The sequence below is a fragment of the Equus przewalskii genome, chromosome 26 (genome assembly GCF_037783145.1).
Source record: "Equus przewalskii isolate Varuska chromosome 26, EquPr2, whole genome shotgun sequence".
In the NCBI taxonomy this organism is placed as follows: domain Eukaryota; kingdom Metazoa; phylum Chordata; class Mammalia; order Perissodactyla; family Equidae; genus Equus; species Equus przewalskii.
In genome coordinates this window covers 18,202,741-18,226,839 of record NC_091856.1, presented here as the reverse complement: position 1 = coordinate 18,226,839, position 24,099 = coordinate 18,202,741, and the positions used below count along the sequence as shown (strand labels likewise).

At 55.0% G+C, this 24,099-nt stretch overlaps 1 protein-coding gene across 12 annotated transcripts in view; it reads right to left on the bottom strand.

Annotated features, from left to right (window-relative positions):
- Positions 1-24,099, bottom strand: part of RGS3 (regulator of G protein signaling 3) — a 132,323-nt gene that overhangs the window by 70,114 nt on the left and 38,110 nt on the right. For 8 of the 12 annotated variants that reach the window (XM_070595113.1, XM_070595114.1, XM_070595112.1 and 5 more), the window contains 9 exons: positions 23,012-23,072; positions 21,779-21,869; positions 21,065-21,120; positions 14,278-14,359; positions 13,356-13,461; positions 12,218-12,569; positions 11,274-11,313; positions 6,258-6,454; positions 3,863-3,946 (listed from right to left, as the gene is read on the bottom strand). In XM_070595113.1, the coding sequence (XP_070451214.1) occupies positions 3,863-3,946; positions 6,258-6,454; positions 11,274-11,313; positions 12,218-12,569; positions 13,356-13,461; positions 14,278-14,359; positions 21,065-21,120; positions 21,779-21,869; positions 23,012-23,072 (1,069 nt within the window). Of the gene's footprint in view, positions 1-3,862; positions 3,947-6,257; positions 6,455-11,273; positions 11,314-12,217; positions 12,570-13,355; positions 13,462-14,277; positions 14,360-18,267; positions 18,709-21,064; positions 21,121-21,778; positions 21,870-23,011; positions 23,073-24,099 lie in introns of those variants that run through there. The other 4 variants (XM_070595125.1, XM_070595119.1, XM_070595120.1 and 1 more) reach the window with 4 other exon arrangements.

The following is a 24,099-nucleotide window of genomic DNA, read 5'->3' as shown; positions in this document are numbered from 1 at the left end:
CAGCATGGCTTGCCAAGCAGTGCCATGTCCGCACCGGCAAACCCCGGGCTGCCGAAGCAGAACGTACGCACTTAACTGCTGTGCCACCGGGCCGGCCCGCTACACATTTTTAACATGTTTAAGACACTCACCACACTCTTCTCTCTGGGGAGTGGCATCTTACTTCATTTATTTCTGTTGAATTTGCCTTATACGACAATGAGAAGCTGTTACTTTTGTGATTTAAAAGTATATAAATGTTTTTCAAAGGACCACTTGGCGTCTTCAGTGTAACTCAAGAGGTTTGAGGGAGTCTGGGTCACAGAGACGATAGGGGGCATTCCTGAGCAGGAGGTTCCAATGGGAACCCAACATGAAGGCTCCAGAACCCTGGACCGAAAGGGTCCTGGCCGTGACTCTCTCCAACCCACTTTCCAACACAGCCCTGACACAACACAGCCCAACAGAAGCCTCCTTTGTTGAGTACTTACTTTCCGCTCAGTGGATCCTCACTTATAAACAATGTCATGGCCTCATTTATACATGAGGACCTTGCAGCACAGAGAGGTTAAGTAACCTGTCCAAGGCCACACAGCCAGGGACCACTGCCCAGGTCTGGCTGACCCCAGGCTCTCACTGTACACAGAGGTAGCAGTAGGCCTACAGCGGGCCTGTCCCTGAATGTGAAAGAACTCAAGCTGGGATCAAAAAAGAGAAGCTAAGGAGACCCCCCGCACCCCTCCAAAAAAAATGAAGTTAAGAGAGGGGAAGAAAATGATGGGAGAGTTCAGAAGGATTTGAGAGGTTGGTTGTCTGAGGGGAGGACTTCCAAGTCCAAACAGTGGGACGGAGGAGGCGCTCAACTGGCTGAACACAAGGCAAAGCTCAGGCTCCCCGACCCACTCACAGGAAGCCTCGAAGCCATCTCCGGACTCACCTGGAAGCTGGCAGGGGAGGGGGTGGAGGAGACAGTCTGTCAGGAGCCCAAAAAGTCACACGATGGCCCAGGCCCAGAGAGGGGTGGATGGAGAAGAGTCGGGCAAGGTGAGAAAGGCTCTGACTGCCACTCTGGCCCCGACTCCCAGAGCTGAGAACCTGGTCTAGACAGGAAGTGATTAAGGCATGAATGAAGAATTTCCCCAAAGGTCGGGTCAGGGAAAGGACAGCACTGGCACACAGCGGGAGGCAGGGCCAGGGCCGAGGGGCGAGCGTGCCAGGGAGGGCAGGTGGGCCCCCCTCCTGGCTCACCAGCATCTTGCTGGCCTTGCTCCCATCTCCACGGCCCAGTCACCTGCTGCCTTCCACAACAGGCCATGGGGGCCGCCAGGTGTCTTCCCCACACTTGCTCCAAAGACACACCTATTTTTCCAAAGGGTCAAGGTGGAGGGATCGCTTGCTTAGGAAATCCTTGAACTTGGAGGGTCACTTCTCCCAAGTAGCCCTAAGCAAGCTTCCTCTGGGAATCGTGCCCAAGGGCAGGGTTTACAGAAAAGACCTTGGTGCCTAATTAATGGTAAACTCAATGAGTCAGTGCGCAAAGTGAGGGCGTGTCTGTCTTGTGCCCCACAGGACGGAACCTCTAGCACAGGGCCTGGCTACACTCTAGATGCTCCGTAACCAAGGCTGGAATGTAGAAATGAGGCTGCTCCAGATGCTGATTTGATCTCAGGGCACATTAATCAAGTTTGTGACTTGTGGGAGAGGGAAGATGAGGGCAGTTCACAGTGTGGGACTGGAGCAGCTCACAGACATTAGCAAACTGGAGCTTATTCAGAGAAGAGATGGGACAAAGAACCCACGGGGAACGTTCCAGGAATAAAGAACTCTGTGGAGCATGAGGGCGAACTTGCTACAATTTAGCGCTCTCCGGTAACAAAACTGCTGCCTGGAGGGGCTGCCTATACAGACTCACGAACTGGCTGGAAAACCATCAGCTAGAAAGTCACAGGGAGACGATCAGCACGGATGACTCGTGAGGCCCCAACCAACACTGCCCTTCTACAAACTCAGCCAACTCCTCAGGAGTTGGGCTATATTTTAGGCCTGAATAACACGATCCACATCTTTGCTTCCTAGCACACTTCAAGAAAAAGAAGTGTCTTTATTTTACTTGTCTTCAAATCGCTTCTTTCAGTCTCCAAAAGGAGTCTCTTCTAAGGCTCCACAGATCCACCAGGCAGAGATTTTTTTGACAGATTGGAACAGGAGTCAGCCCATTGCTTCAGCTCGTGCTTGCTAGTTTGTTTTGAAACCAACATGCCAGAGGTGGCATGGGATGCGGGAAAACACAGGTGAGCCAGGGATCCGAGTGCTAATCCTGGCTCCATCTCTCATGAGCCTCGAGACCCTCAGGCCCCAGTTCATCTCGGTGGGGCCTCAGTTTTCTCATCAGTAGAGTGGGGACAATTGTGCCTCTCATGGGGGTGCTGCAACAGCTAATTGAGAGCTGGTGTGTAAAATGCATGCACAGTGAGGATACACACAAGAAGTGCTCAGTGTTTGCAGACTCATTGGTGAGCTGACAAACAAAGAGCAAATTTAGACATATTTGTGTGTTTCAGGGTGGCTGACTTCTTCTGAGGCTTGTGAATTTATAGCCACACCTCACTTTCTGTCCCTTGGCCACCTGTCTTAGCTCTAGCCCTCCCCACTTACTCACCAAGCACAGCTCCAAGTGCCTTCTTGTTCCTAAAACTCCAATCTCCCTCAGCAGATGAAGTTTTACCCCCAATTCAGAGGACGTGCTGAGGTTCTTAAGAAAGTTCCCAAAGAAACGTAGTGAGCAAGGCCAGTGTGGTAGAAATAAGCACAAAGCCTGCCCAGGAAGTTCCCTTGGAAGAGACGACGCTCATTTGGAATAGTATGTGAGTTCTAGTCTGCTTGTTTAAAAAAAAAAAAAAGGCAACAACCTGCTTTAGCCATAATTACACATGATGTCCCAGGATGCCGAGGCGGAAAGCGCTCCTAGAGATCAGGCAACCTCGGCTGCCTCAAATACACACCCACCCACTGCTCAGAGGAGAGGGCTGAAGAGGAAAAAGTCACGAGTGAGCCAGCAGGGCGGGAGCCAGCTCCATGCTTCCTGCCTCCAAGTTTCCTGATCTTTCTGACTACCGCAAGCCACCACTCAACTCAGCCAAGCCACGCTGCCAGCGCTGAGTCAGGGCCTGACCTGCAGCAAGCCCCCAGCTCCTCTCTTCAAGGCCCCCAGGTAGTCCAGTCAGCTCCCAGGGCTCCGCTTTCCATGCCCAAGTAGATCTAGGCTCACGGGACTGTGCTGGAACCTGGCCAGCTCTGGGGATCATGTGGGTGAGCGAAATTCCCCCCGTTAGAGATAAGCCAGGAGCAGCCTGGAAGAATGTCATGGTCTCCCCACCCAGGCCTCTGTGGGCAGAGCTGAGCCCAGGAGCAATCACACACTTATCCCTCAGAAGAGGATTTGAGATTTAGGTTAATACAGACACAGAAAACCTGGGTAACTGATGCTCCTCTAAAAATTCTCTTTGGCTGATTGCTTTAATCTTCTCACCCACAAAGTCATTCATCATAGCTAGGGTGAACTGCCATCTCTTCTGCCCCTTAGAGGAAGTCGGCATAAACAAGGGGATGTCTTTCAGGGTTGGAAAAACTTTCTAACCATCAAAGATGGACTAAACAGCTTTGAGAGGTGGTGAGTTCCCCATCGATGGAAATGTGCAAGAAAAAGCTGGGTAGCCATTTGGTAAGGAGGGCGTGGAGGGGGATGGAAGACTTTGCAGGTTTCTTCCACCCTGAGATTTAGAATTCTAAAACCATCAGGAAGAGAGAAACGTTAGAGGCTCGGACGATGGCTGATGCAACCCACCAGAAAACCCCAGCTGGGAAACACGTGTGTGAGTCTTACCTCCGCAGCCTTGTTCCTCCCCTCGTACAGCAGCAGCTCCTCCGACAACAGGAGGGTCCGGGCAGGGTTACAGAGATCTAAAGGCTGGAGACAAAAGTGGGCAGGTCCAAGAGGCCCGATGGAGATGGTGGGGGTGGGGGGAGGCAGCCTGCCCAAGCCAGCCACAGAGAAAGAGCCCTGTCTGCCGGCTGAGCCCGCCCTGTCACCCCAAGAACCACACGCCCCCTCATACACAGATGGAAACAGAAAGACAGACAGTCTCGTCCTGGGCGGAACTGTTGCTGCCACCTTCCCCACCATGAGAGCTCCACTCTCTGGCAGGAAGTCCAACCACGTGTCTAGGCCTTTGCAGGCCTCCTCCCAGCTCCCCCACTCCCCTGGCTCCTGGGCCCTCCCAGCGCCCCTACTCCCCATCCATCCTGTTCATGCCTCAGGGGAAGGTCCCCAGATTTGGTCACCTGAGTCCCTTCAAGGCCAGGCCAGTTCCTGCTCCACATTCATAACACACTTGAGTTCACTGATTCCTTCTCAGCCATTAGTTTCCAGAGACCAGTTCTCACCCAAAACTCTCACCCCACCCATCACCCTGCCCCATCCACCGAGGAGCCCGGCCCCGTGCCCAGCCCAGAGAAAGCTCCCGAAGCTCTGGATTACCCAGCAGGACTTATCCTCATGAATACATATTTATAACATGGCTTCTAGATACCTGACACCAAGCAAGGCTGGAAGAAAGCCAAGGAAACAAATATCAACTCCACACAAGAACCTGGGTGGATCTTACAAATAAGGTGAGGCAAAAGAAGGCAGGCTCAAAAGAATATACGAGGCCTGGTTTCATCAAACTACATTCAAAAAAAGGTCACTTAGGAAAGCACACATAGACAGTAAAACTAAAGAAAAGCAGTGAAATGATTATGACAATAGTCAGGTGAGGCGGCACATCTGGTGTTGGGGGAGGGCATGGTGACAGGGAGAGAGATCCACAGCTTCTGGCGTGGTGGCAGTGGTCCCTCCCTTTATCTCAGTGGATATCCACTTTATTTGTTAAACTACACATTTCAGTGTTATGCCATTTTTGGTTCATGTATTTTATAATTTAAAAGTTTTATAACTTTTTAAAAACTGACTTTCATTTTTTGTAAAAATTAAAACACGAGAACAAAAAATAACCCCTATGGATGTTAAGACCTTTGTGGTTACATCCTGAGAAAGAAGAGACCCAGAGCAAAGCAAAGCCCATGCCCTGGGGACGGAGTTGTCGGGGAGAGGCCATCTGTCAGAGATGCGTTGTGTCCTAACCAAGTGTGAGTTCTAAGATCCACTGGGCGGTGACAGGCCCCCAGCGGGATGCCAGGAAGACCAGAGAAGGAAGGCACAGTCAGAACGGAAGCCTTTGGGGCTGTGTCATCTCTATAATGCCGATGAGAGGATAAACTAAGAAAGCGTATCTGGAAAGCGATTTGTCAATATGTATAAAGAGCCTCTAAGATGTTCGTGACCCATGACCTGGTCATTTCGCTTGTAGGAATCTCTCCCAAAGAAAATAATCAGAGGGGCATTCATGCACAAGGATTTTCATCACAGAGTTATTTACAATAGCAGAAGAAGTAGACATAACATAAGTTTCTGAATAGAGAACTGGGTAAATAAATATGGTACACCCATAGGACATAATATAGCATGCAACCACTACACAATGAGGCTCAAAGAATATTCCATCATGTGGGAAATGCTCAGGCTGCAATTTTCATTTAAAACAGGCAACAGGATGTGAAATGTACAATAAGATCTGTTTGGTTTTTTTAAATGTGTACATGTACACAGAAGAGACAGCTAAATGCTCACACTGGTTACATCTGGGTGATGGGATAAATAAAGGTTTGGAAACGGGGAGGAAGAGAAGAAAGAAGAGGGAGAAGTCAGAGGAGAAGGGAGAGCTAACTGAATCTCAGGCCGCCGGCTGATGCTGGCCAGACATGTTTGCAAAGACCATGGAGAGCAGACAAGAGGCCAGACCTTGAGGCTCTCCCTTGGTCATTTCCAAACAACAGACCACTGGACGAGCCAGGAAGGAGGAGCCTCGGCACACAGGCCCTGTGACATCGCAACAGGCAGCTCTCGCGTGCCTGGCCTGTCCCCAGAGAAAGGGGAGGTCAGGGGGACAGGGAGGGGACCCCCTTGTTGCTCAGCTTCCCTGCCCCCACTCCCCTGTTCCTCCTCCTGGAACCCTCCCTCGGTCTAACCCCCAGAATCCCAAGCACCGGAAGCTATTTGTCTTTCCTGAAAGGGGGCCCTGGGTCCTGGAACTAGGCACCATCCCTGAGTCTCAGGACAAAGGACCCTCCTCTTTCTCACCTCCTCCAGAGAGAGCCCTTGGGGCCAGCCACCAGCTCACCTGGACGAAGACAGGGAACACCAGGACCTTGGGGGCCAAGGTGACGTAGGTGCCGTAGCTCGAGTGTGGGGTGTGCGGCCTCATGACCGGGCAGTTCTGGTAGTTCCCGTGGCCTTTCATGGTCTGCACCGTCTTCATCAGCCGGGACTTCTTCCCCAGGCCCGTGTACGGCTTCCCTTGGCTGGGACTCCCCGACTCTGTGGAACAGAGATGGGGGCCGTGAGGCATTTCCAACACCCCTGCAAAGGCACCCCTCTGCAGAGACAGGGACACGGCCTCGCTCCGTCAACAGCCGATTCCCGAGCATCCCCTGGGTGCCAGGTCCTGCGCAAGGGCTGAGAACACAGGGGGGCCTCAGAAGGGTCTCGGGCCTCAAGGAATTCTCTCGCATACCATGAGAGACGCTGACACGTAAACAAGCAACTCCTGGGCCTGGACCGAGCTGGGAACCACCAGCTGTGATGGAGGCAGCAGTCTCCGCCTGGTGACCGGGGGCCTGAGTCAGACTTATCAGTTTGGCCTCGTACTTTTAAAAATCAGGAAATCTCTCATATTTGAAAAACCAAAAGATCTGACCTCTGCGGGCCCACAGTCCCTCAAAGAACAAGCAATCAGACTAGAGCAGCGGCTGCCCCAGGTGAGGAGCACCTGCTCTCCCCCCTGCCACCATCCCCACTGCTCCCTGCACATGCCCAGCGTAGCTCGCCCCTTCCATCGCCTCCCAGGTCCATGGATAAAGGGACTAGAGAGCCCGTCTCTGCAGTGGGAGCAGAGTCAGTGGGCGTTCCCAGGATGTATGGGGGTCCGCCCCCTACTAGCCATGGGAGCTGGAGCGGCCTGGCTCACTTAAGGCATCTAGAATAAGGAGCCGCACCTGCTGCTCCAGTTCTCGGGGAAGCGCACCAGCTTTGAGGCCACACGGCTGTGTCCAAATCCCACTGCCCTGCTTGCTAGCTTGGTGACCTTCGGCGACTCACTTCCCGGCTCAGAGTCTTGGTTTCCTCAACTGCAATAATAGCAGCAAGCTCCTGGGTTGCTGTGCAGATTACATGAGATGCTCCAAGTAAATAAAGCCCCTAGAACAATGCCTGGAGCCTGGAAAGCGTGCGATAAAGTTAGCTGCTGGCTTATTATGGTTCTTGGTGTTTTAATTCCTCCGCTTGGAAAAGCAGGTTAACCGGCTGCCCCCAGGGACTCTGGGAATCCTAGGCGTCACTGGATCCAGGAGGCACTCTGGTTTGGCCACCAACTCACAAATTATTCTAATCAGAAAAAGGAGAGAGAAAGAGAGAGACAGCCCCAGGGGAGAGAGCAGAAGGCTGCAGGGGAGCCCTCTTTAAGGGACACTGATGGTCACTCCTACTCAACAAGGGGTGGCATATTGGTCTTTATCAGGTCCTGTCCAATGGGCAGAGGAGCGAAACACAGAGTAGCTAAAAAGTTGGGGATTCTTGGATGCAAGCAGGTAGGAGGCAAACTCCAGAGCATTCAGGCTTCGCACATGCCTAGGACCCCTCCAAGGGTTCTCGGCCAGGTGGGCAACGGACCAGCCCTCCCGACCCACATGCCCAGCCTACGTCCCAGGGCCCAGGTCTCCTTCCACCACCCCCAGGCCTGGCAGCCAGGGGGTGAACAGCTGGCCTGACCCCAGCTGCATCTCGGGGAAGCTCCCCACCAACGTGAGGTCTGCCATCTCAGAGGAAAAACGCAGCTCGGAAGGTTTCACACTTGCTTCCTCCGCCCACCCCAGGCCCCTTCTCCCCTAGCAGGGTGAGAAAACAAGTTGATTCCCCCACTAGTGACCACAGATCATAGCCTTATCTTGGGGCAGCACTCAAACCATGATAAGTTAAACCACTTCCTGCCTCTTTGGAGAGTCACTCAGAGAAGAGCAGAAAGCTGATGAGCCCAGGACAAGGGTGGGGCAGGGGCACAAAGGCATGGGAGCAGTCACACAGCTGCTCATCTGATCTGGCCCTGGACATCAGCCCCAGAGGGTCTGTGCCGCCAGGCCCTGGCCCCTTTGCTGGAAGAACCCATCCTGGGTCTCAAGATCTGCACTGGACTTGAGTTGGACAATGCACCGGAACTCAAGCACCAGCTTCCCCAGAGACACGCTGTGCAACCCCGAACAGGTTCCTTCCCCCTCTGAGCCAGAGTTTTCTCCACTGCAAAGGAGAGACACCACAGACTGCTGCCTTGCCCGCCCCAGGGCCGGCAGGGGGCTCACGCGGGAGACCTGATGGCGAAGGGTTGGGTGAATGGCACTGGAGTGTGAATGCATGAGGGATTACTACAAACCCCAGCCAACAAACGATCCCCCACCAGGACTGGTGTTAGGACAGGGCTGCTGGGCCCCAAGCAACAGCATGGACGGGGTCCCAGGGTCAGCGTGGACCTGGACAGGCTAAGTTAACATGACCAAGTCTAGACCAGAGAAGGTAAAACCACACAGGCCTGACCACAGGGGACGGAGGCAAACAGACTAAAATTAAAGAAGGGTACCGTTTGCTGATGCCAAAATCTGGGCCCTGTGCTCCAGGTCTCAGACTTGTAAGAGTCCTTTTCTTCCCTTCCCTGGCCCAGCGGCATAGGGCTGTCACAGAATCTCCACCCTGGCCTGGAGAGTCATGAAAAAGCCACCTGACACACACCTCTGTCCTCAGGTGGGAAAGATCGGCTTAGATCCATTTTGGAGATGAGGCAGCTGAGGCCTGGAGTGGTAGGATGACTTGCCCAAAGTCATTTGGCCAGTAAATGGGACAAAGCAGGATCAATCCAATGTAGGTGGCAGTCACACCCTAGCGCCCCATCTCCACGCACGCCTGGATAAAGTGTGGCAGGTGGGCATGGCTCTCCAAAACTGAAGTTTTGAAGCATCTTTGTTGAAGATAGTCCAGGTTGCAACCCAGTGACTGAGGTCTGTGCAGGCAAACTCCTGCACCCCCACCTGCGACCACTTACACCTTTTGGTCCAAACCCCCACATCACCCCTTTTTGCTCTAACACCTGCTTCACTGACCAAACACAGTAATTACTCAGCTTTGCTCTGGCTCCCGAGGCGAACCCTGGCAGACATCCCACCCCGGCAGTGGCGAGTCTGAGGCCTGGCCACCTTCACAGGGCAGGGGACAATGCCGAGGGCACCAGCAGGCCCGGGGAACATGCCAACCGCAGGCGGCAGGTGCCCCAGGCCCCGGAAGGGCACCAGACCCCATTCAACTCAGGATGGCTCAGCCCTCCCTCCTGAAAGGAGGCCAGGCAGCCCAGCCAGGGGAGGGGACAGAAGTCGGCACCGTGGCGACAGCCTCAGCCTCTAGAGAACCCCGAGTGTGTTAAGGGAAGCTTTGTGCCCTGAATTCCACCCCTTCCTCTGAACCCCAGGACTGGCAGCTAGGGACACTTGATTCCTGGTAAAGAGCAAAGACGTCCTTGGATACTAAAATCATTATTATCGTGAAGAATAAATGGAGTAAGGTCAAGTTCTTAGTACAATGCATTCAAAAAGTTACCATTGTCATTAACATCATCATCATCTCCTTACTGTCCCTCTCAGATGACTGTGCCCTTCTTGGTTCGCTAAGTATTGTATTCTCAGAGAGGAATCAAAACATGGATACAGGGTGGCAGGACACCAAGAAGCATCTCTCAGGCTGAGAGGGGATCAATCCTCAACTACTGGCCCATCTCAGAGGACACCTCTCTCCTGCCCTCTTACTCCTTGACCAGCCTTTAAATCCTTAGAGACAACCGGAGCCTTTCTCCTTTAGTCAGTCCTGAGTACCTGCTGTCCGTCACACCCTGGGTCCAGCACTGGAACACACAGACACGAGCCGGCCCAAGCTGTGCCCTGAATGAAGTCACCATTTAGCAGTGGCATCTCCACTCTACCGCAGTGCGCCAACTGAAAGCTTTTTAAAAACTCAATGTCGCATCACTATTGGACTCCTCTCCAGAAGAAACCCAGATTCGTTTCCAACAGATCAGGTGCAACTGCCCAAGTGTCCCAGCCTGGAGAGAGCGAAGATGCCTTCCTCAGCAAGTCTGAGCCTGATGGGAGCCCTTTTCCCCAGAAAAGAGAAAGGCCTTCTTCCAAGTGCCCGCTGTAAGCAAGCATCATCACCACACTCCTGACACAGGGGGACAGCGAGGAAGCAGGGCAACGGCTGGGAAAAGGCCACTCTCAAGGAGGGAGGTCAAAGGGCATTCCATAGGCACTGGAGGAAGGGCTCAGCATGCCCAAGGTGGGCATCGGGACCACAGCAAGTCTGATCTGCACCTTCCAGATATGAGTCAGAGGTCTCAGGCAGGAGCATGGAGGGCCTGACAGAACGCCCAGCCAGCCCCAGCATCAAGATTGATATCTCAGGCTTCCCTGGAGAAGGAATGGGTTTTGAGCGCAGCCTCTCTCCCTGGTTCTTAAAAACTAGGGCCAGGACTTGAAGCCCAAAGGAGCGGAATCCACGCACACAGCAGAGCCATCTGTGCTTCAAAGACAACTAGCCTCCGTCTCGCAGCTCTCAGGACGCAGGCTGCTGCCCACAGCCGTTCTCTCCTTTAATCCTCCACAACCCTCTGAGGGGGAATTATCAGCCCTATGACAGATGAAGAAACTGAGGCTCAGTGAGGGCACATGAGTTGTTCAAAGTCACATAGCTAGAACTCCAGCTCAAGGCCTACCCGCGCCAAGCTCCACGCCTCGCTTCCACGCAGGCCCGACCGTGCTGCCCGCAACACCCAACATATTGGCTGCTCAGTGAGACTGGATGACTCTCAACTGAACACCATCTCTTAGATCCCCTCTCTTCCTTCTGAGTTCAGGCTCCGAGGAAGAAGGACATTGGTTCAGTGAGGGAGAAAAGCTACCAAGAGGAAACAGAGTCTGTGTCAACATGCAGGGGGTCTTGACTCTGCCGGGAAGGCCTCTGAATTCAGAGGAGGCGGCTGGGCCCGGCTTCACAGGCCCGCCACATCTCTCCGGAGCTCGGAGGGCACGGCGGCAGAGGAGAGACTCACCTTCGGGGATGGCATCCTCCTGGTACACAGGCCGCAGCAGCTGTAAGGGAAAGACAGGAGAACCACCTCAGCCCCCTGGGAGGGACAACCAGGCAGGCTGCTCAGCCCGGGCCTGGGGATGGGAAGCAAGCACCTCAGGGCACGAGGGAACGACAGCAGTCCTGCTAAAGAACTGGGGGAGGGGCTTGGAGGGAACACAGAATCCTCCAGAACAGTCCAGTTGAGAGTTTGGCTGTCATCAAGTCTAACCTCTTGGCTGGGTCCCCAACGTCCTTTACGCAACTTGTTCCAAACTGCGTTTCACGGAACCCTGGCACTGTGGGATGCTAACAACCCTGCCACAAAGGGTGCACCAGCCGGGGAGTTCGGGAAATGCTCCGTTAAACAAGGTTAAACCACCCTCTTCACAGGAGGATGCCCTCAGAGCCTCCAGCAGGCTCTGAGGATTGGGAATCGCCCAGTATGCATTGGGAATCTCCCAGAATAGGAAGAGAACATGGGACACTTCTCAAACTTATTTGACCTTAGAACACTTTTTTCCCAGCGTATATCATGGGACTAATGTTCTGGGACAGGCACTCCATCAACCCACGAGTCCATCATGCAGTGTCTGCTTTCATGCCTCCGATGACAGGGGGCTCACTCCCTACCACGCAGCTCACTCCACTGCGGGAAAGTGCAGATTGGCAGAAAGCTCCTCATTCTTTTGAGGTGAACTGTTCCACTCTGGACCTGGATCTGTGCCCTGAGGCCACAAAGACCCCTCTGCTCTCTCTACCCAGCACAGCCCTGCAGAGGCCGGAGCATACACACCCCACCCAGCCTCCTTGCTCCACACTCCCAGCGCCATGCAGGATCTCACAACACAATTTTGAGTCTCCGCATCCTCCTGGCCTCGCACAGGCACCCATGCCCTTCATCTTCCTCAAACCAGTTGTCCATACCTGGCTCCCAGGATTCAGCGGGGCCAGGATGATATAGTTGGGGTCGGTGGGGGCAGTGGCACGGGACAGCGCAGGCAGGGTGTGCTGGCCCCCACGTTTGGCCACCTCGGTGTAGCGCTCCCAGCCTCCCAGCAGCAGCCCATCCGAGCTGTCACACACTAGGTGGCAGCTGCGGCGCTGCTCCGGCCGTGCCTGGGCCCCGTGGGTACAGTTCTTCTCCCGCTTGTTGGGGGGCGACTGGAGGTCATGTGTCGACTTGCAGGAGGCCCGCCGCAGGACCCCGCCGTCTGGCCCCGGCTTGACCTGGGGGACCATGCGCCACACGAGCAGGATGATCTCGCTGGGGCAGCTCCTGGAATCACACAGAGAAGTTGGGGATCACACAGAGAAGTTGAGTCTGGGGGAGACCAAAGTCAGCCAGGGTAGGGGCCTGCAGGGGCCGAGAAGAAGTGTCGGGGACAGAGGAAAAGCCCCCAGTGCCAGAGCAGGAAGGGAGGGGGGAGGCCATCTAATGCAGGGACAGCAAAGGACTCCCTTGGGTCAACTCTAATTGACTGGCAGAGGCCAAGAAGGACACTGAGGCCAAGGCCAGGTTAAACAAGAAACAATACTAAACTCAACTGGCAATGTCTGTCGTGGGCAAAGAACAAGCAAGGAGGAGGAGTGAGCAAGGTCCTGACATGCAACCCCTCATCCGGTCATTCTAGAAGCAAACCTAAAATGAACCATGAGGGCTTTACCCCAGCGGGTGAAAATTTAGAGGACTCAAACGTTTTAAAGAATAATTTTTTAAATTGTGCAATTGAAACATTTGCAACATCCATACGTCCTTAGAAAACAATGGGCTTAGCTCTGAAGGAGCAGAAATAATTAGCAAAAGTAGAAAGCGGCCCCTGGAGCCGCGCCATGAACCGTAGGGTCTATTTGAGACCTTCTTGCCCACTGTGTGTGCTCTGTGATCCGAAACTGCTCTGAGCCTGAACCTTCCATTTTCAGGCCAAGAAACTGATTCCCTGAGACGCAATGTGAATTGCTCACAGCTGGACAAAGGAGGGAGGGCTGAGACAGTGTGCCCAGGGCTGGGGAAGGGAGGCATGCCATTGCCTGAGGCCCCAGGCCACCCGCTGCCCTTGGTCACCGGATCTCGTGGGCCAGCTCCACGCATTTCCAATGTTCCACGGGTCTCTCGTTCAGCTGCAGCACTGTGTCCAGTTGCTGTAGTCCTGCCCGCTCTGCTGGGCCCCCTGCAGGGACAAAGAAAAGCCACTGAAGGGCTCCTTGAAGCCCATGACCCCCTCAAAGGACCTGGGGTCCTTTGCTTCCACGATCACCTCAGACCAGGACTGCCCCTCTGTTTCTTCATCTGTGAAATGAGGTGCCAACCTTGGTGGCTCTCAGGGCCTTGAAGGGAGACACCCCTTTGCCCTCATCTCCTCCCTGCCTGCTCACCCCAGTGCCAGTTCATATCTCTGCTGTCCCCCACCTCCCCAGGCCTCCCAGCCCCTTGAGAACCCTTCCTTGTTGCCAGGCTCACACACTTCATTCATTCCTCCAACACCATTCATTGAGGGCCAACCTCCTGCAGGCACAGGAGACACCCAGATCACCAAGTCCTGGCTCCTCCTCTTAAGATGCTCACTCTGTGATTAGGCGAAGTCTTTTCTTTGTGAAAAATAGGGAGGGAACGGCTATTTTTAAGTGCTAATCAAGCTTGGAATAGGATAAAATACCGATTCCAAATAGAGCTCACAAATGACTCTCATTTTCCCATGCAGCCATGACTGAAAATATAGGTTTAGCTCCTGTTTGAAACGATTGGGAAACAAAATATAAAAATCTATTTTCATTTTGATAAAGACAAAAAAAGAAAAAGAGTGGGTATATTTTCACAAACCTCCAGTTTCATCTGTGGTCATTTAAAAATATTATTCTTTGTGTTTTGAAAAACCGGGATGCTTTGCTCCCATTTAGGGAGCCCCTTCCAGTTCCAACGTCTTGTTTGCAAAGCCCAGGGGCAGGGTGGGCGCGTGGGGCCGGCATCAGCCAAGACACACACTTACCGGAATCCACAGCCTGGACGCGGACCGGAGAGTCGCAGCAGATGGTGAAGCCGAAGCCATCCTTCCCCCTCGGGATGGTGATCTAGGACACAGCCCTGCCAGTCACTCCCAGAAACCAGGAGGCTGCTGCCTCTGTGCCAGGTTGGGAAGCCCACAGCTCCCAACCCAGGGCCACCTTCCTCTGCGAGGGAGCTAGAGCCAAGAAGGAGGCTGGCCAGCCCCTCACCGTCCCTGTCTCGGCGTAGGCATCTCGAGCGCGGGGTTGTGGGCCAAGCAGGAAGGCTGGGAGCTCAGGAGGCAGACCTAGGCTGAGGCGGGAGGGCCCAGGACAGACAGAGCCTTGGAAGGGCGAACTCGCCTTCCTTGGCCCCAGGTGACATACAGCCCAGCCCTTTATCAAAGGGTGTCCGGACCTGCCCATCTCCATGTCATCTGTGGTCCTCCGCCTGCTCAGTCCCTTCCTCCTCTCCCCCATGAAAAGGAGGTGCGAGGACCTGTGCTCAGGGCCCAGAGACGAAGCCGACCTGACTGCTGCCCTCCCAGGGCACAGGGACACACACACTCACAACCTCAGGCCAAGGGCCAGGGGACAAGGGCTGGGGTCCTCAGGGCAGCCCATCGCCAGGGCCTCAAGGCATCCAGTGAGGGCTGCCAGGCGAGAGGGCAGGTGATGACACAGATAGGTCTCGCCGCTGACCTCACTGTACCCGCCAAGGCCCGTGTGCACGGCAGGTCCACAGCCCCTACTTTCAGACGTCCCCTGAAAGGGTCCTGCCACCTGGATGCTCTTTTCAAAGCGACTAGCAATTATTAAGCTCCTACTACCTGCTGAGGGACCGAAGCATGAGGCCTCAGTCTCTGGATGCCAGAGGGCACGAGGATAGGCACATCTCTCCGACGCAAAGCAGAACATGACAAGTGTTAGAAGAAAACACGAGGACGGTGTTGGGAACAGTCCCATGGGCTCGACTTTGGACAGCAGGCTCGGGGCACAGTGGGAAGTCAGCATACGCTAAGGCAATGAGGACTGCCCGGCAGCGTCCCAGCAGCCGCCGGAAGCCGCCTGGTGCGGTGCGGCCTGCTGGCTCCTTCAGTTCAGCCTTGCTGTGCTCCCCCTCCACGTGCCCCAGGTAGGCTTCCGGTGGGGTGCAGGAGGCCCAGGCCCCGCCTACCCAAAGAGCGACTCCAGGCTGCTGAGAGCGGGTATACAAGAGCAACAGCCCTCAGGGAGCGAAAGTCAGGAAAGGGACTCCCCAGAAGAAGTGGGCGTCGAGTGGGCCCTGGGGGACGGGGTCCCAGGCAGGGTGAGAAAAGCCAGCTCAGCAAGCCTGGAAAAAGTCCAGGCCCGGTCAGGAGACTTCTGGCTCCTTCCTTTAAGGGTTGTCTCTTCACGGCTGGGCACCTGGCCTTCCCCTGCCAGCTGTGTCAAAGGCCAGGCACGAGGAAGGGGAGGCCTGGGGGGCGCAGGGTGCCTGAGGCCTTAGAAACTGCCGGGGACGCCCCTGCAGCTCTGCTTCCCACCAGCCCTGGGCCTGGATTCAAAGTGAGTTTGTAAAACAGGAAACCTGACAGACAAGGGGAAGGGGGAGGGGGCAGGAAAATACCCCGTTCCCATAAGAATTCTGGGAAAACACACAGCTAAGACAGGAAGAGAAAAAAATGGAAAGAAAGAAAGAAAAACAAACTCTAGGGTGAGCGCGGCAAGTCCAGGCTGAGGCTGAGGGAAGAGGTCAGGAGCCTGGTCCACCCCGTGCGACCAGCAGGCACTTCAGGAGGCCCCACAACCCCACCCTCAAGCCAAGCAGAAGCTGGGACTCCAAACCTTGCCGGCACTTCCCCAATCCTTCCCCACCAAGGGCCACAGCCTCTCCTGCCCGGGCGCCGGCTCTGGAAACAGGTCCCAGCACCCATGGGCCAAGGGCCAAGAGTTTGGGGATGAGTCCCAGAGTGAATCTAGAGAGAACAGCTTCCCTGACACCCTGATCCCCTCATCCAGGTAGGAGTGGACTGGAAGCCCCTCACCTTCCTGGGCACCAGCCTAAGAAGAGCCAGCCCAGACAGCAGTCCAACCCAGCTGGCGGCCAGGAAGGAGGGAAGCGGAGAGGGTGTCGGGAAGCAAGCTCCTCTCCTGGCTCAGTGTGAGGGGGCTGCGACTGCGTGAAGGAAGCAGAATTCACTCTGTCCGTCGTGAGCACTAACCACGTCGAGGGGACAGTGTCCAAAGAACCGGACCATGGTTGCAGCCCGGAGGGGAATGCAGGGCTAGTTTTAGCTGCCCATTACACAGAGAAGGAAACTGAGGCCCCAAGTGAGTAAGTGGCAGCCCCTTGCTCTCAGTCCTCCTCTCTGACCTTGGGCCTTGGGGTCAGGAGGGGAGGGGAGCAGCCCTGCCCTGACTTGGGGACCTCAGTGGCTCCTGGCAGAGGCCCTCCTTCCTGGGGGTGACTCTTGCTCTTTCCTGTTCAGGGCAGGAACTGCCACTGCTCCCAGATCTCACCCGTGCCCTCATCTCACTTCTGCCCTCCAGCCTGGTTTCTGATGCTCTGTCATGCCAGACCTCAATCTCCCACTGCCTCCACTTACTGAATACTTCCGACAGGTACATACGGGCTCTGTGCCAGACACTCTATCCACAGCACTCCATCGACTCTCCCAGGATCATCACTGGACATTATCATCCCTATTCCACAGACAGGGAGACTGAGGCTCAGGGAGGTCATGTCGTGCTCAAGAGCCGCAGCTGAAGAAAGGCAGAGCAGGATTGGAGCCCAGGTCGGCTAAAAGCTGGTGCTCACAACCCGGCGCTGGTTTCTAGCACAGGATCCGCCTTGAACTTGAGCCCCAGAGCCCCAGGCCCAGCCTGCACTCATGCCTGGCCCTACTCTAACTGCCAGGGTGCCCTGGTCTTCTGGCCCGTAGTCCCAAGGTGACCAAGGACTTCACCTCCAATCCAGTACCCTCTCCGCCTCACCACTCGGCCACCCAGTTGCTGGTGTCGCAGGGGCGCTCTGCCCAGTTCCAGGAGGGTGAGGTGGGCAGAGCAGGGCCACGCAGGGTGGGACCATGCAGGGTGGGAGTTGAGAACTCAGGGGACAGGAGGCAAACTAGGCGGGTCCCTCAGCAGCAGGGCCACGGAGCAGGAAGCCGCCCTGGGCATCTATCTCCCTGGGACCTAAGGCCATCCAAAGGAGTCAGGACTCAGATTCCAGTCTGGTCATTAAAACACAGAGGGAGTTTTCTATATTTTAAAAAGCAGAACCATTCCTGAGCTCCCTTCCAGCTCGTCCCTTCCAGAATCTGGACACGGCTTGCCTTCATCCTCCGTGACCCCAGGTCTCTTTTTACAAGAAAAAATACCCATCACAGTTCCAGAAGAGGCTCAGGGGCTAATGAGCCATCACTCCCACTCTGCCCTACACCCTGAGATGGACGGCTGAGAGGTCAGACCCTCTCGGTGAAGCTGGGCTTCAGAATCAGAGGGTTTGGGGACTGCCTCACAGCATCACGGCTAAGGGGAGGAAAACCATGCATGTGTACATTACACAGAAACATGCTCTCTCACACACAAGCAAAAACACTCATGATCACTTACACACACGCAGGACGGACACTGCCGTCCCATCGGAAGTAGGGAAAGTTAGCAAAAGACACAAACCCAGCTGCTCAGCAACCTAGCCATTTTCAATTGCAGGCTTGGGATACTTTTGGTAAGTTACGCTCCCCCGAAATAAAAATAACAGAAAATCCACTGAACAACCTCACCCAGGATACTACCCAGTCAGCGGTTAGGACAATGTAGCCCTGGGCAGGGGTAAAGGCTGGACCTCGGGTCCTGCTCCTGCCTCTATCCTCCCCTGAGAGCAAAATGACCCTGCAAGGAGCAGGAGGGGGCAAGGAGGGCCTGTGGGAGAGAAGCCCTGCTTGGGGAAGCCCCCATCCCCGACCCCCCAGTGACACCCACGAACCCCCCCCATGGGGCCAAGCACCCACCTGGCGGTAGCGGCGCTCCGAGCACACCTTGCAGAGCCCATTGAAGCGGTTCATGGCTGCGGGTCCTGCCTCGGCTGCCGCCCCATGAAAGCCCAGCTCTCCCCCCAGCAGTGGGAGCCCGCACTGCGCCCCGTCAGCCTGGCATGACCGCCCTGGGAAGCCCGCCCCGCAGAAGAATGGCAGGAAATCACCTCTCACCTCCCCAGGCCCTGTCTGTGCTGTGTGCCGCTGCACGATAAGCCCGAAGGCTTCCTGAAACCTCCGAATGACAAGGAAGAGGGAGAGTTTTATATTAAAATTCCTGTCAACTAGTTAGTATTCCCCCGGCCCCTGGCGGGGAGAGGGCGCCTTTGTTCTGGCTGCATTCTCCGCCAGGGGCCACTTGGTGATTCCAATGTTCTCACAAACAGCCCTGGCTGGAGGGGAACCCAGGCAGAAAACACTGCTGCTCGGTAACAACACCGCCTCCCCCTGCAAATCCCAGCGTCCCCGGGAGCAAATCCAGGGGACGAACCCAGCCTAAAAATCCACCGACGCCTTGGGGGTTGTACCCATAGACATTCCATCTCAAGACACAGGAACAAAACATTTGGAGTCTGAGGACCTGCCTGCCACTCAGAAGCTACTTAAAGTCAGTTTCCTTATGCATGTACGTGGGTTGCTTTAAGGGGCTGATGATAAACCGAGAAGCGATTTCCAAAGACCAGATGATCCAGCCCCCTCATTCTACCGATGAAGAAGCAGGGGTCTGGAGTAGATAACGTCACACAGCAGGGAGGGTGGAGCTGGGACCAGAACTCAGGTCTTGTTCCCTGCTGTGTAGAGCAGTACCTGGTGAGCCAAGCCCCCTTACACCCACCTTGGAGTCCCTGGGGAAACCCACCCAGCCACTCACATCCTTGATGCCAGAGAGTGTCCCTTGGTACAGCCCAGCTTTGGTTGCATGACAATGGGCAGGTCACCCAGGTTGTGTCTGCATCTCCCCATGTGCATGATGGGAGAGTTGAACAGGTGACCTCTGGGGGCTCTCCCCCTGCTCTAACCAAGCCTCTGACGATCCCCCCGCTTCACTGAGTCCCACGGACACCTCTGAGTGCACAAGCCCTGGAAAACCGTGTGCGCCTCAGAACAAGGGCCCCAGGGTCAGGGCCCGGGTGCAGAATCCAGCACAAAGCAGGACTTTCTCAGGCCACCTAGGAAGCTGCGGTGTTGATGTCTACATAATTCCCACAAGTCACCAGCGAGGCCCCCTGCTCACTGTCCTCTCTGTGCTCAGCAAGGACAGGGAGGGAGAAAGGTCTTCGCAGCTCGCCCACTGAGGCTAGAGGAAAGCTTTGAAATTCCTAAGGAAGCCCCAGAAAGCAGAGACCTGGCAAGTTTCTCTAATCCTGTGCTCTCCGATATGGTAGTGACTAGACACATGCGCAGGGTCACTTTAAATTAGTTAAAATTAGGGGCTGGCCCCGTGGCCGAGTGGTTAAGTTCGCGCACTCCGCTGCAGGCGGCCCAGTGTTTCGTTGGTTCGAATCCTGGGCGCGGACATGGCACTGCTCATCAGACCACGCTGAGGCAGCGTCCCACATGCCACAACTAGAAGGACCCACAACGAAGAATATACAACTATGTACTGGGGGGCTTTGGGGAGAAAAAGGAAAAAAATAAAATCTTTAAAAAAAAAATTAGTTAAAATTAAATAAAATTTAAAATTCAGGTCCTCGGTCACACCAGCCACATTTCAAGTGCTCAGGAGCCACAGGTGGCTGGTGGCTCCCATACTGGACAGCACAGCTGGAGGCTGTCCTCTCCACGAGGGCAGGACCCTTTATTGTTCATGGCTATATCCTAGCACCCAGGGCCTGGCCCATGCGGATGTCCAATCAATAGTTAATGAATGAATGAGTGAGGGAATGAATGGTGTCAATGAAAGCGAAAATGTTTCACAGATTCCAATGCACCTAAACGTTAGATATTGTCGTGGAAAATACCAGCATCCTATCTTCTCAAGGAGCCCACAGGCAGGACATAGCACAGGGCACTTAAGAGGTGGCCAGACGGGCTTCAGACCCTGCCTCTACTTGCTGGCTGTGTGGCCACAGGGAGTGACCTAACATCTCTGAACCTTACACATCCCCCTCATCTGTGAGATGGGGGAGGAACGACCACCTCAGAGGTGGCAGTGAGGACAAAATTCAGTAACAACAGCACTGGGCACAGAGCAGCCACTCAGTCACTGCCAGTCTGCTTCTCCCGCTCTTAGTTGTGACAGAAAACATAGCTCACCTGCCAGGTCCTGCAGAGAGGGAAGGAATTGGGGGCAATTCTCCAAAATCCCCAGGTGAAGGTTCCCCTCTAGATTTAAAACCGTGATGGAGTGAGAACCCATCGGTCTCGGGTTCAGATTCATGGGTGCTCCCTGGCACCACACGGGCCTCACCCGAGCAGGTAATTCGGACACAGAGCCAGGGGAAGCAAGGGTCCATGGAGGCCTGTGGGAAAGGGAGGACTCGGCTTCCAGAGACTGAAAGTCAGCAAGACCCAGACTCTTCCATTTCCAGGGGCCAGAGCCTGGCTCTCTCCCCACCCCTGCCTGAGCATGAGTAACCGGAAAAAGCACGAGAAATAATCCCTTAAAAACGCACAACTTGATGAGTTTCCAAGTGCCAAGGGAACCTGAGTTGCAGGCACGAAATGCTGCCCTGTTGAGGGGTCTCCTGGGCCGAGCGGCTGACCAGGAGCTGCTCAGAGCCAGAGCAGAGCGCAGGTCCACTCTGTCCTGCCCAGGCTTGTCCTCACCTACCTTGAGTTTCTCCCCGTTCTCAGCGTGCCCACCTCCTGGCATTCGCAGCAGTGGGTCTGAAAGGTGACAGAGCAGAGTCAGAAGGTTTCTGCTGGCATGTAACGGTCTGTTCCACAGACCACCCAGAGGACAAGGCTAGGGTGCCAGGCCCATGTGGCTGCCCAGGTCACTCCTGGCCTCCGGGATGTGGGGATGCCCAAGCTCGGGGCAGGCAGGCAGTGGCTCAGGAATCAGGCCTGAGGGCGAGGAGGACAGAGCAGACGGGGATGCGAAATCCAAGCCTCAGGACTCGCAGCAGGGCCCACACACCCTGTCCACAGAGGTGGGCGCCCCAAGGTCAGCAGGGCAGCCTGGGGGGATCCTGAGACCACGGAGCCTCGGAGGGGCCCAGCAGGAAGCTCCTGAAGCCCAGCCCTCCATGAGCTAGGGGTGGGGGGAGCTGAACCACGTGGGGTCAACCCTCTCCAAGGAAAGTCCAGCCACTTAAACAAAGGTGTTGTGAGCAAGAGGCTGCCTGCAGCCTGCATTCTAGCAGGTGCATGTGAGAAGTCCCTGGACCCTTGGCCTGATTGCAGCCTAAGGTGACAGGTGCCACAAAACACAGGGGCGATAATACTACGCAGGAAGCGCGGCTGGTGGGAAGCCATTGGTGGGGGAGGTGGGGGGTTGCAGAGCAGCATGTCCGGGCAGAAGCTGAAGCTGGTGTGCACGCACCTCTCAGGGGCCGCAGTCGCCGCCGGGCCACCTTCAGGTGCTTGGTCCTGCCCAGGTCCTCCCCAAGAAGGTAGTACCAGCCGCTGATCTCCTGTCACAAGAGAAGGTGTGACATGCTCAGAGGAGGCAGAGGGCACAGGTCAGGCCACCACCAACCCCCCTCAAAAAGCAGCAGCTGGCAAGCCTCCCTCAGGAACAGCCTCTCTGCGGAGACAGACACACCAGCCTCCCTGCCCCAAAGGGAGCTGCCATGCCTGCACCTCCAGGAAGCCCTCCCTGATGCTCCGGCAGAGCTGGTCCTCCCCTCTCATTCCCGCAGCCTCCCGTCCCCAGAGGACAACCAGCTACTGGCATGCCTGCCTCCCCCACTAGGCTGTGTGCAGACTCTGTGATAAACCCAGCACTGCACCTGGTATACAGCAGGAGCCCAATAAATTTGTCGACAGAACAAAGGGAGGGAGTGAGGGAGGGATAGAAAGCACAAAAAGTAGGCATCCTGAGGCTCCTGAGCAGTCCCCAGTGGGGAACATCTCCCAAGAGGGAATGAAGCTGAGGCTGCAGTCAAGACAAGGTATTTGGGACCCACATGCAGGATAAAAGGTATCTCTATGGCCTGGCAACTCCATGCAGCAGGCCACCAGCACATCTCCAGGGATGTGTAAAAGGAGCATGTCCCTCCCCTGCTCCATAGCCTCCAGTTTGGGGGTGCAGCTCTGGGTAGAGATGGATAAGGCACCAGCTACCCAGAGGAAGGGGCCTCTAGATCCCAGAGTCCTCGCCCAGCCTGAGGGAAAGCCCCATAGAGGATGCTCGCTTCATCCCTGAGCACCTGCAAGGCCCAGAAACATGAGCCTGGTGGAGAACGTAGAGAGGACTCCTGGAGCAGACCAGGAGAGCAGCTGGCCCTCCTCCTCCAGGGCCGGCCCAGGAGTGCTCCAAGCTCCAAGGGACCTGCCAGTGTCCTCAATGACAGACACCAGACCCAGAGCCTCCTGGGAGGACTTGGGGCCTACCAACTGCTCTCTGACAGGAATGAACCAAGATGGGGACTCAAACCCTTGGTCACAGAGGTGACAAGAACACAGTATTGTTATGCAGGTCACAGGGCATCTGTCTCAGTGGGCATCATCTCACAGGCAGAAGTCCTGCCCAAGGGCTTCCAGACAAAGGCCCCTGCCTGTCCCAGCCTTGGCCTAGTGGGATGGCCCTTCCGGAACCTTCTGTAGGACCCACCTTGTCCGGAGTCAGGAGGGACTTTACCCCGAAGCTCATGCAGCCGATGAGTCCACTCTGTCTGGAAGAACAACAGAGGTTTGAGTCGGCACCTCGTCACTGGACCACACCGGGAGGTCGACCATCAAGTGTGACACGGGTCGGCTGGACGCACTGCGTCATCTCATTTGATCCTTCCAACTCTGTGGCCTAGGACAAGATCCTTCCAACTTCTCTCCATTTCACAGAGGAAAAAACTGAGGCTCAGAGCTGGTCCCCTTCCTGAGGTCACAGGCCTAGTCAGTAGTAGTGTCTCATGGGCACGCCCTCCACCAACCACAGAAGCTCAGTGCTACCTCGCAGGTTTTAACTGTTCTGGTGCTGGGTAGATCTGAAGAGCTGGTCCCCACAGGGAATTTCAGCTCCCACATCTGTTGGTGATGCTCAGCCGAGGAGAAAAGTTATGGGACCTCAAGCTCAAGAAGGTTGGCTGGGGTTCGGGCAGGACCTGGGGGGTTCTCAGACAGTTTCAGATTAAGGTCCAAACCAACACAAAAATCACTGAGACCGACCTGACCTGGCTGCCAGCTGAGCAAGTGGCATGAGTCACTGCCAGACCTCGTGGATGTCACCCTGTGGCAACAGCCTGAGTTCAGTTGGGTGCTTCTTGGCTAAGAGTGATTCAAAATTCCTGAATCACAAAATTTCCTATCCATCATCGAGTCAACGCCCAACATTCAGAGACTCATTGATACCTGGCAGCTTTCAATAATGATGGCATAGACTAATGTTAATGAGATGCAAAAAGTAATCTCACTACTGTGAGAGAAAAGGGAGTTTACAAATCTGTGGTTTAATGAGAAAGATGCCCACAAAAATGTTAACAACGGTTGTTAACGCGAAAGACACAATTTCATTGTTAATATGAAAATAGTAACAACAGTTGTATCTGGTAGGTGGGATTAGAGGCGTTTTTGTTTTCTTCTTTGGGTTTTCCATGTTTTCAAATTTTCACAGGGAACGAGAACTACTTTTGTAATATAAAATGGTATAAATGTATTTGAAAGTACTTCTGTTCTATCGCGTCTTTATCTTAACACTAGAGTTGC